The 12,334-nt window shown below is 33.8% G+C and overlaps 3 protein-coding genes across 18 annotated transcripts in view; 2 read left to right on the forward strand and 1 right to left on the reverse strand.

Moving 5' to 3' along the window:
• PsGEF (Protostome-specific GEF) overlaps positions 1 to 12,334 on the forward strand; it is a 65,766-nt gene that overhangs the window by 26,906 nt on the left and 26,526 nt on the right. The gene's annotated exons all lie outside the window — the stretch shown is intronic.
• LOC128669699 (putative nuclease HARBI1) lies at positions 216 to 1,767 on the forward strand. The gene is made up of 4 exons (XM_053744752.2): positions 216 to 668; positions 801 to 1,087; positions 1,183 to 1,403; positions 1,568 to 1,767. Exons 1-4 carry the CDS (start codon positions 445 to 447, stop codon positions 1,652 to 1,654), a joined length of 819 nt encoding a protein of 272 aa, XP_053600727.1. The 5' UTR covers positions 216 to 444; the 3' UTR covers positions 1,655 to 1,767.
• Positions 1,421 to 3,574, reverse strand: LOC128669700 (nuclear apoptosis-inducing factor 1-like). Its single transcript, XM_053744753.2, has 4 exons — positions 2,807 to 3,574; positions 2,259 to 2,613; positions 1,698 to 1,972; positions 1,421 to 1,529 (listed from the first exon to the last, which is right to left on the reverse strand). The coding sequence occupies exons 1-3, from the start codon at positions 2,989 to 2,991 to the stop codon at positions 1,820 to 1,822; spliced, it is 693 nt and encodes a 230-aa protein (XP_053600728.1). The 5' UTR covers positions 2,992 to 3,574; the 3' UTR covers positions 1,421 to 1,529; positions 1,698 to 1,819.

Raw genomic sequence — 12,334 nt, forward strand, 5'->3', positions numbered from 1 at the left:
GCACTTGATTTCAATTTTTTTTTTTACAGGATTTTAATATTTAATGCACAGCTTATCAATGTGGTAGCAATTTCAAATATGAACTTTCAATTTATCAAACGATTCTTGATATAAATAGAATGGAATCTAAAATTAATGATGTAATTATAACTAAACCTAGTTTTTAAAGCATACTTTAATAGAAACTCGTTCATATTGCTCTAGTTCTGGGACATTGATGCCCATTTTCACCAGCGGTACCTAAATGTTAAGTGTCCCCTAAGACAGTTTTAAGAAACACTTAGCGGACATTTTGTTTTCACCAATGCATAAGTGTCACTTAACGTGTTAAGAGGTCCCTTAGATTTAGGAGGCAAACTTTTGACCACCTAAAGTTTAAGTAACGGATATTTTAAGGTTAGCTTTTTGTAGCACAGTACGTACGTCTCAACTAAATATTTAAAAATGGATAGTGACAATGAATTATTTGAGGATTTAGAAGCATTAGAAGCGATAGAATTAATAAATAACCCAAGGTTGTTTACACGACCTCGTATATATCGTGAAAGATCGAAAGACTTCGTGAAATATGATGATAAGGATTTCTTCATCAGGTATAGATTATCAAAGGAAAGTGTTTTATTTATACTACAGAAGATAGAAAATCAGCTAGAATTCAACGACGATAGGTAAGTGAATAACTAAATATATATATTGAGTGTGTTTTCAATAGACGCCGGAGCCGGCGGCAGTGCTATTTCTTGTAGTACCTAACTAATAATAAATAAATCTTACCATCTATATTTCTTTGTTGTTCACAGAAACAATTCTGTACCACCAATCAACCAAGTTCTGTGTGCCCTTAGATTTTATGCCACTGGGAATCAATTAATGTCTGTGGCGGATTTAAATGGGATCAGCGTTGCCACTTGCAGCCGAATAGTTAAAAGAGTTTCCCAAGCCATAGTGAGTCTTCGAAGAGAATTCATTAGATTTCCTGATACTGAAGTAGAGCAACATATTGTGAAAGAAGAATTTTACAGAATAGCTCGTTTCCCAAATATTCTTGGGTGTATAGACTGTACACACATAAAGATTCAATCACCAGGTAGGTACTTAATCGAAAATTTGAAATATACAATTTTTATATTACAAAAAGTTACAAAAAATTTCTAAATAATTAATAAAATTTTATAATTTCAGGTGGAGATGATGCAGAACTCTTTAGGAATAGGAAATCTTACATGTCAATTAACATGCAAACAATCAGTACTGCAAAGTTATTGATAACTGATGTTGTAGTATGTTGGCCTGGGTCAACACATGATTCCACAATTTATCAAAATAGCCAGAGGTATACTAAATTTGAACATGGCGATTACCGAGGGAATTATTTATTAGGAGATAGTGGATATCCTTTAAAGGTAAAAATAAAAGTACATTTGCTAATGCAATACAAAATTTTATTCTAATAGGCATACAATATATTCTAAAATAAATTTAATTCTTCTTTTGACCTCCATATAAATTATTTAAAGAGAAACCACCACCTGAAAAAAAATTAAGTTATTATTTTTTTCCTTTTCAGAGCCATCTCCTGACACCATATCTTAATCCAGTTTCTCGTGGACAGCAAAAATATAACGAGGCTCACATAAAAACAGATAATCTGTAAATAAATTATTCTTTATATCCAATGAGAAAAATAAATACATTACCTTGAATTTGTTCTAACATTGCATTTTTTATTTCAAGATCTTTGGCTGCTGCTTGCAATTGTAAGGAGTATAACTTTTTTTTAAAATCTAACTCCTCCCTCAACAATTTTTCTTTTAAATCCTCAATATTTTCTTTTTTTTATATATACATCTCTTATACTTGAAGAAACTAAAGTCGAAGCTTCAGTCCGCTCATTATAATTTGATATATGTGGCCGTCTCCGTGACCACAATGGGGTTTTTTTAAGCTGGGACTCGTGGAAATCTTTTGGCACCTGAAAAATAAAATATGAATTATTAATGAATAATGCTGCAGGGATTAGCTATACAGTTTATTTATATGTATCTATAATTCTATATAGTATAAGCTGCTTATCCACACTATTAATAAAAGAAAAAAGATTTGTATTTTTGTATGTTTGTAATGAATAAACTCAAACTATGTGACCGATTATGATATATTATATAGATAGAGATATAGATGAATATATTATTATAATTTTATATGGAACGATGATGATATAGAAAAATCTACATCAACAATTAGAATTTTCAACTTACTTCACTTTCTTCAGTCAAAATTTCTTTTGGAGTATCAGTGGAATTCTGACAGTTGTCCATTTTTATTTCTAAATCCACGTCCTCAATTGTCTTCCATATATTACTGTCATCTTGAATGCATATGACCTTTGGTGTCTCAAATACTTCAGGACCAGTGTCAGCGTCACAATCAGATACACCAATGATGCCAGTGCAGCCACGACCAAGAATGGAACACACTTGTTCCAGCACGGGGTCAAATTTTATGATGGATGGCCCTCCTCCAGTTTGTGTTGTATTTCTTTTCAATTGACCAAAATACAATTTACTCTCACTCTTCAATTTGTCCCATACTTTAATGAGTGATTCTTTACTCCTAAATTAAAACAAAATAAATGATTATTTCATTTTGAATAAAGATTGTCATAATGTGTAATAGGTACTATCTACAAGACTATTGTATGAATATATTTCATGACTTTGAAAGCATCCTTAAAATTAAAATTATTTAAGGTAGCAATGGAACTTTGAAATAACCCAGTAGTTATCACACAAAAATATATATGTACCTGTATATATTAGACGACGAGTTGAATGAATTTGTAACCGCTGTCCAAGCTTCACACTTTGCTTCATTTGTAGCCCCATCGGTTTTTTTATTTAAGATTGTATCTTTGTGGAGAAGTAACAATTTTACAAGTTTATCCTTCTCTTCGAGAGAAAAGTTTTGGCCGCGTTTCCTTTTTTCAGCCATCGTCGATTTAACACTGGTATTACAAATTGGTGTAACTTGCAGTCGGCTGTAGTCCGTAATGATGAACAAAATCACCACGCTACGCACGTGTTGATTTTATGAAAAGAAACTATTCTATTGATAAACAAAGCCAACGAACCAAACAATACAATCTACGTTTAAACGAATCGACGAGCGACGATGCGCGGCACGACTTCTGTCAAACCAAATGTCAATCAAACTACATTAACTTTTTTAGGCACAAGCGATCGTCCGTACATACTAGTTAAACTTTATTTTAATTTATTTTTGCTAATTTAAGATTCAAAACGTACTGTTAATTCATGTTCTATACAATATTATAAGTAATTTATTTTATTACTGTCGTATTTTTCGAAAATATTAATTGTAAATATGTTATCGACAATCACTTCCGTGTTGGCTTCGCACTATTTGTCACTTAACTAGGAGACTCTTAATTAGGTACCCCCTGGGGTTGTGAAACAGGATTTAAGAAAGGGAATGGTTTAAGATGTCCTTAATGCTAAGAAATCCTTAGTAAAGTGTTTGTTTAGGATCCGCTGGTGAAAATGGGCATGAATCTTATTACTATGGTCAGACCTGTCATAGACTATAGAATACGGGAGCCAAACCCGTTTAGGGCAGCGTGATGATATACGTAATCGTAACCTGTAACTAACGTGAGTTTTTACGAGTACATAAGCTAATATCTAATTTACATAAAAGATCTATCATTTGTTATGGCTGCGGATAAAAATATTCTTCAATACGATTATGTTCTCGCAAAAACTCGTGCTAATCCCGCCCTGGGCCACTAGCTTTCAATGAAGAAACAATTTTACGTTACGTCAGTTAATCGATATTGAAAATACCTACTATACTTTACGAATTCAGTTTTTACCTTCCTACTTACGTGAAGATAGGTACTTCTTGATGACAATGTATGTTAACGACATGTTACAACATAAAAATATATTTGTCTTCATCTTTAAAAAAATAAATAAATAAATATATTAGGACAAATCACACAGATTGAGCTAGCCCCAAAGTAAGTTCGAGACTTGTGTTATGGGATACTAACTCAACGTTACTATATATACTTTATAATATCATTTCAGGAATTGGGGATACAGAGTAGAGCAATTCCGGTTACTTTCTTAGTCGTAAACTGTCGGAGCCCATGGTTCGCTTTCAGACTTTGATATAAATAAATATTACTTACATAATTACGATAAATAGGATTGCTCATTTCTATTGCTATTAATATTGATTATAGTATGTTTCCACATAAAGACATTAACATTTCTATTCTTTACCTATTATTCTCTTTTATCTATGGTTTTTAAGTAGGTACCTATACTTAAACAAAGGGCTGATAATTTCGGAAATAAATGTGTAAAAGACATGTCAAAATTATGGACTATTTATAATTAAATCTAATACTTTAAGTATCATCGCGATACGTTTCTTAGAACCCGAGATATTGACAATAAATAAGTTATGAGCGAACTCACGAAATAAACGCGGGTGTAGCCGCGGGCAAAAGCTAGTAACTGAATAAGTTTAGCTAGAACAAACCAGATAATTCAGAAAAAAATAGCGCAACTTAAATTTAAATCAAATATACATTTTTTTTTAAATATAACAGCTTACCTGAATGCCAAATTTTGAAGTGAAATTGGTGAAGAAGGAGAAGCGTAATCGAAGTTTTTTCATCAAATTCAATATCATCTAATACCATAAATTCAGCTGACCTTTAAACTTTATGAAAGCGAACTTTAAATCAGGCAGGGTGCCAAAAATGTATTACTGTCTGTTACGATTGAAATGTACAAAGATAGGGTGTACTGCAAGTTTTTATATGATAGAAAAAACCCTAATGTAATATATAAGTAGTTAGGAATATAAATATACCTTAACAATATTATAAAAAAGCTATATATAGCTAGTAATAATAAAAATAATATAATTATATCACTAAACTGAACCTTTTTATATATGTATATTCCTATTAACATAGTAACGAATCACTTTCGTATAACTATGTTACAATGTATAAACATATCCTACAAATACCTATACATATATAAATTAAACAGTAACAAAATTTATCACCGAATGAATCAACTTACAAACATATTTCTTTAGACCTATGTCTCATAAAAGTTAAGGCAAATAAACAAGACAAACTCAACTTTTTACGATATTTTTTTTGCCGGCCCTTAGGGCCGTCCACTTAGTACTTCACTTAGGGGTTTTCAGGGCTGTATATAAATTCTCTTAGGCGTCGAGTTTTGACCACGAGTGACCTCGCTACTTTGATGTTAAAAGATCTTTTCGGTTAGATACATGGGATGGTTACAGATAAAGGAGGTAAAAGTATGATTTTTACATTAGGTGAGATTATATCAAGGGTTATTTGCGTGCCCAATGGTCAGACAACTAGGGATGCCGACGTTTGAAGTGGAAACGAAAAAGTAGGAAAGCGGACCCTAGGCTGAGGAAGAAACCAGGAAAACGCTCATCTGAGAAAGGTGACATTTTAGCGTATAAAATTATGGATGTCGTCTGTCTGTATCACATCTTACGGGGCTGATAGAAGTTATAAACAGAATTAGCTGCGCCCTAGGGCTTCTATGTCATAGGAATTTCGGAATTAAAAGTACCCTATCTGTTATGCCAGGTTATATTCGACCAGTGTACCAAATTTCATAACAATCTGCCCAGTAGATTTTGCGTAAAAGAGTAACAAACATACATACGTCCTCACAAACTTTCGCATTTATAATATTAGTGGACATACTGAAAGTTCGACAATACTCGCATTATAAGACTATTAGAAAAGTCACTATAACATGTCTAATTTATTTTTACGTAAATTACTTTCGTGTGTTTAAAAATTCACTACCGATATCTAGTCGAAATTCCGATTTTTAAATATTCATTCAACACGTGCAATCGACTCTAACAACTTGACCAACCCAGACTTGTTCAGAAACGAATCTGGTTCGATGCCAGTGACGTAGCTATCAAGTTAAACGATACCATGTCCCCGGGCCCTTCACTTCAGGGAGTCACTCCAACCCTGACTGGCGCCCTTTTTATTTCATCGAAAGCAACATTTCATAAGTTGATTCCTATGAATGAATATACTATGAATGAATTATTTTTAACCGCCCTGTGGCGTGTGATCCTTAGAATAGGACCACACCATATCCGTCCATGTCCATATCGTACGGGGCGACTAAGGGACACAAGGAAAACTGTTACCTATGACTCCATATAGCTTATTTGGGGTCCCAAAATTTTTTTTCTCCACGGCTTTTAGTTAGCTACGCCACATTCTGTTGCCAAGGAATATGATGTGAATATTGCCGTCTCACCTAATTACCTTCGGTTCTTGGCTTCGACACCTGCTGACTAGACCACTGCAGACAGCTTCTGATGAATAGAACATGCTTTATTTGAGCAACTCAAATACACACATGCTCACAAGTATATGATAACATGGTAACACTATACATGATAACACTATACATCATAACACTATACATTATAACACTATACATGATAACACTATACATGATAACACTATACATGATAATACTATACATGATAACACTATACATTATAACACTATACATGATAACACTATACATACTGATGAGAGATAACACTATACCTGAGAGTGTGCTACAGAAACTAAAAATGGATATGAAATTCAGTGAAAAGTCTTCAAATATATTTAAAGTCTACAATTGATTTTTATTTAAACAGTCAAAATAAACAGTTTATTGTCATAATTTATTGTACACTTGGAACACTAACGATGGGTTGCACTAGTCAACGTCGACGTTAACTTTAACGTTCAGATTAACGTACTTAGCGTTTTTGCACGCAGGTTAACGTTAAGTTAACGTCAAAATTTATTGGTGCAACCGAACCTAAAACAACGAAATATAACATACTAATCTGACACTTTACGAGCGACAGTTCTGAGCCTTATAAAACTACAGTACATTATGGTATCCTTATTGACCTCTAAGTGGCGGTAATAATGACTCATTTGCAATGAATTTGAGTGTGTTGACTGGACTAGCGTTGCAAGCATAATAGTGTAAAATATCGATAGTGTATCGAAGCTATCGTTGTCTTTAAAAACAATAAAAATCTTGAAAATATCGTTGGGACTACTGAAAGCATCATCATCGATTCTATTAATATTATTATTAATAAAAAACTATCGATAATATTGAAATGATTATTATCGAAAGTTCTTTTTTATATTGATGACATCTGACAATATTGCATTTTATATTTGAACATTCTGTACAAAAATACGACCGATTTTTGACATATTATTTTTTATCTATCTCGAAACATATTTTTACGATCGATACGCCTTATCGATAGTAAATAATTTTCAATGTAATCTATCGATAGAAAAACTATCGATAGTTTCCGACACTTGTCTATACATTACACTGAGCTAACTCGTAAATCTGAAATGGACGCCTCTACAGGAGTTTATGATTGTAATCAAATATTAGTCGATTCTTTAGCAAATCAAGTATCTGACTACTAAATAATATGCTTACCTAAGCATATTATTTAGTAGAGCTGTGATAGTGGCGGTTAAGACACTCTCATAATTGTCGGTCTTTGGGTTGGTGACCAAAATTATCTTGAACTCCTTCGTGCTTCGGAAGGCACGTAAAGCCATTGGTCCCTGTTGTATTTGCAGCCATTAAAACTAGCCAATCCGCAATGGGCCCGCGTGCTGGGTCATGGCTCCTCCAACCTGGCAATATCCTTATCCAACCGTAAGGAAGAGTGCCTCAGCAGTGAGGATTTTTAAACGGCCATTTATGATTATTTTAGTGATACTTTTTCGGGGTGAAAATGCATTGTTAGTTGTCGTTGTGGAAGAGGCTTTATTTTGCTTTTGCTCGGAGCCGCGGGCATTTCCCACGGGAACTCTGATTTACCGGAATGAAAGGTCATACTTTACCTTACTTCAAACTACATATGTACGCAAAATTTCAAGAAGATTGGTTGAGCAGATAAAGCGTAAAAGAGACAGACAAATGCAATGTCGCATTTAATATTAGTTGGAAACTGGACTACACGGATGTTAATACATAAATGTTTGTTACTGAGAATACTCGACCGCTAAACGGCAAATTTATTTCCCGGGTTCTGAGTTCCACAGCCGCGATAGTAGTGTTCATAAAACGGTATTAGCAGAAGTACCAATTAATCTTAATACCTTATCCCATCTACTGCAAGACGCGAGCCAAGGCTTTCAGCTTAAATTGATTGGGGTACTTTAATTGGTAAGTACACAAGTCTGGTGCAAGAAATTAGTTTAAATTATTATGGCGCGTCCGTTTTACAAGCTAAAAGCTTGTAAAACGGACACGCGCCGCACGATTTACTTGCACCGTAGGAATATGTAACTATGTATGAAAGATGTGTTCTGGTGAAATATTGCAACTGTCAATATATCTGGTTCTAAGCAATATATCACGATGATACCTATACAAGATTTTTAGTTAGGCCATCAGCTGTACAAATGAGAAAACCACATCAAATTTCATCCAGTAGTATTTTACGTTTAAACAAATTCGGATGTAAAAATAACAAACTTGCTTAATTTAAGTTCTATGTAATTATTACTTGTTCTTGTAATGTTCCGTGGTTGTGTCTATGTCTACCTCGTACGGGGTGAAGACGTGATACTATAACACCAAAATTCTACCTAGCCCACCTGCAGTTACGTATATATATATATATCTCTTATTTCTATACATCTGTAGATACATATTTGTTAGTTAGTTTTCCTATTGAATCCATCCATTTCATAGCTAATACAATATATAATCAGGTAATTCATATTTCTATTAGTTCATAAAGAAATTATAAAGGCCGTATTCAAAGGTATATTCCATTGCTATTAATACTTTAAGGGGTCACCTTCTGTTTACTTTATGAGCCGATCGATAACTAGCTGATGGATAAACGGTCAAGCGCGAGTTGTACTCACGCATAAGTTTCGTAAAATACGCTTAGGTTTGTCACATACTTACATTGCTAAAAGAGAACCCTAAAAAGTAAAAGTTTTGGTTATAATGCTAAAATTAAGAGAGACAAAATATTTAGTATACATTTCAACATAGACGCGTACCTAGGAAAAACGTCTTGACAGACGGACAAACATACTATGAATGATTCTATAAGGGTTCCTATTTGTTTTTTGAGGTACGCAACCCTAAAATGTAAAAGTTTTAATTAATAGTGCGTATACACGAGGTTGTAAAAATAACAAACTTGCTTAATTTAAGTTCTATGTAATTATTACTTGTTCTTGTAATGTTCCGTGGTTGTGTCCTCTGTCTACCTCGTACGGGGTGAATATGTGATACTATAACACCAAAATTCTATGAAATATAATACCAATGTAAAATTAAGATCTGTCTTTTATTCAGTTTAAAAAGCTCTCACAGGCTATGAAAGCCTGAAAATTTAACGGAAGAAGTGACTACATTGTTTTTTCAAGCGAAGAAAATCCAGACCTGGATTTTCTTCGTCCTTTAGGTATCTTTAAGAGCCTCTGTTAGTTGTACGTATTTGACTGTTCAAAAGTAGGACCAATTTGACACTTCGTCAAAATTCATAAATGTAACCCTGCAGCGGAGGGCACACACAATGTTTATTGTTCCAAAATCAGAACTAAGTACAAAAATTACCATTGAAATACTATATAGGGTAGATTTCTTATACAATGGCATTATTTTATCTACATCCTCAGTCGATGGTGCCGAACAACTTTTCATATGGAAGCAACATTGAAAACGCGAAAAAAAAATCAGCTGATCCATACATTTTCCACAAGTTAGGTATTTAATTTTGTATAAAACAGATGCTTTTTTTTTGCGATTTCGGAGTTACTCTCATACTAAAAGTTGTTCAGCACCATCGACTGAGGATGTGGATAAAATAATGCCAATGTATTAAAATTCATCTGTAAAAAGAAAAAAAAAAACAAGACATTTTTTGATAGTTCTAACAGTCAGGCTTACAGATGTCAAATGTGCCCTTTAAATTGGTCCAACTTTAGGTTAAAATGTAGTTTCTACATTACTGTGTAAACGTTCTGTTTTCAGAGTCCACATTTCTATGTATGTTAGTCTCTGTAATCCGCCATATTTCTTAAAGTTTAACGTTCGACGGCTGACGTTGCTTCCGCGGCCGTGAACGTGGGAGCCCAGTGTCGATTTACCTGCTTTTTCGTCATCCCTAGTTGTCAGACCATTAGCACGCATACCATCCTTGACCACAAAACGTAAAGAATAAAAAATATAACATAACCCAAAATAGAAGCGAACTTTGCCTTTCAGAATTTCAGAGGTTAAATTCTTCAAACCGGTTCAGTTAAAACTATCGTATACAAAGATAAACTTGACATAACGGATCAGTAACTTAATCGCTAGGGCGGGCGGCGCCCTCGTCACGTCACGCTCGCTTAACTAAACAGCAAAGGTTAACCGTTGACTTCCAGTTATCGTTAACGATACGAGTCGATTAAACCAAAAGCTTTGGCAAAAGGCTTTATTTAAATTGTGGCGGGAAATTTTAAATTTGTGGCAATTTTTGGTAAACACGTATCGTATTTATATAAACTAAATAATACTCCCAACAAAAAATATTAAATACAGATTATAGAGAATGGCATACACTTTTGACCCGGAAAAAATACTGTTCTTGTGAGAAATTCACGCGGGGGGAGCTGCAGGCTGCTAATATTATAAATGCGAAAGTTTGTTAGCATGTATGTGTGTATGTTTGTCACTCTTTTACGCAAAATCTACTGGATCGATTGTTATGTAATTTGGTACATGAGTTAAATATAACCTGAAATAACACATAGGGTAGTTTTCATCCTGTAATTCTCGTGAGAGCGAAGCCCCGGGGCGCACAGCTAGTAAGTTAATAAAGCTGAAGTGGTTCTCGGTTTGGGCGAGCTAGTCTCATGTCTCCCAGACCAGAATAGAAGCAAAATTAATAAAATTGGCACTCAACTCGAATGAATCCAGAATATAGTTCATATTCACAACATACTCACATTTCACTATCAACAATAACAACTAACAACGCCAGAATTTCAAACATAAATTCAATTCCTGCTCACCACAATAAAGTTCATTTTCCCTTTTCCACAATCCAAACAAGTTATAATGACGTGTAGGAGGGAACAAGAGGATGTTTACAGCAAAAGGACCCTTGTTGGAGCTTTGCCAGAATTCTGTTTCAGTTCGTTGACCTAGTTTAGTAAATGTTGCTATGTTAATAGAATACTAGATGTTTCCCGGGGCTTCGCTCCCGTGGGAATTTTTAGATAAAATATAACCTATAGCAATCTTTGAAAATGTGCCTTTCTGATGGTGAAAGAATTTTTAAAATCGGTTTGGTAGTTACGGAGATTGCCCGCCTCAAACATACAAACGCTTACCTCTTTATAATAATACTAGATGTTGCCCGGGGCTTCGCTCCCGTGGGAATTTTTAGATAAAATATAGCCTATAGCAATCTTGGATAATGTACATTACTAAGGGTGTAAGAATTTTTGAAATCGGTTCGGTTGTTTATATCATAAATCATGTCATACGAATGTTTTGTGAATGTGTAATTTTTTAATAATTATTATGTCAATCAATATAAAGTTTATGTATAGAGTAATTACGATTCAGTGATATCGGTGACATAGTTTTTTTTTCGTTTGCAATAGTATCGATTCTTCAATCGATAAATTCATATGACTACACGACAAATTCATGTGACCTACTTATCGAGTACTTCACACGACACGAAATTATTTGATAAAGATATTTGACGTTAATCTTCTTGTTTCTTCACCCCTGATTTTCTGCACAGGTTAAAGTTAACGTCAAAGTTGGATGGTGCACCCCACTCATAATCTGTTTAAATAATTTGTTACTAGCTGTTTACCCGCGGCTTCAATTGCCTAAATGACCTCGGGAATTGACGATAACTTTTTTTTAATGAGCCGATTTTGATGAAACAAACTTTGAATGTTTTGCTGAGTTAAACAAAGCAATTGGTGAGAGTTTTAAGTAAATCGGTTCAGTACTTTCGGAGATAGGCGTGATCATACATACGTCTGTATGTATGATGTATGATATAGACAAAAAATCAAACGTTTTTTTATTTTCTTTCTATTATTTTTTTAAGTGTCCCTCTATCTATTCATTTCAGTCAAAAATACTTAATGTACCTACATATAAAATATTTTTACTGTTTCATTATACATATGTATAGATTA

This window comes from Plodia interpunctella, chromosome 5 (assembly GCF_027563975.2).
Source record: "Plodia interpunctella isolate USDA-ARS_2022_Savannah chromosome 5, ilPloInte3.2, whole genome shotgun sequence".
Classification (NCBI taxonomy): Eukaryota; Metazoa; Arthropoda; class Insecta; order Lepidoptera; family Pyralidae; genus Plodia; species Plodia interpunctella.

What these genes read in the sequence shown, in the direction of transcription:
- LOC128669699 (XM_053744752.2), top strand. Translation starts at nt 445, where the DNA reads ATGGATAGTGACAATGAATTATTTGAGGATTTAGAAGCATTAGAAGCG. An exon ending in CTAGAATTCAACGACGATAG is followed by an intron (nt 669 to 800) that starts GTAAGTGAATAA and finishes TGTTGTTCACAG; the next exon opens with AAACAATTCTGTACCACCAA. An exon ending in CATAAAGATTCAATCACCAG is followed by an intron (nt 1,088 to 1,182) that starts GTAGGTACTTAA and finishes TTATAATTTCAG; the next exon opens with GTGGAGATGATGCAGAACTC.
- LOC128669700 (XM_053744753.2), bottom strand. Translation starts at nt 2,991, where the DNA reads ATGGCTGAAAAAAGGAAACGCGGCCAAAACTTTTCTCTCGAAGAGAAG. An exon ending in TCGTCGTCTAATATATACAG is followed by an intron (nt 2,614 to 2,806) that starts GTACATATATAT and finishes GTTTTAATTTAG; the next exon opens with GAGTAAAGAATCACTCATTA. An exon ending in TTTTGACTGAAGAAAGTGAA is followed by an intron (nt 1,973 to 2,258) that starts GTAAGTTGAAAA and finishes TTTATTTTTCAG; the next exon opens with GTGCCAAAAGATTTCCACGA.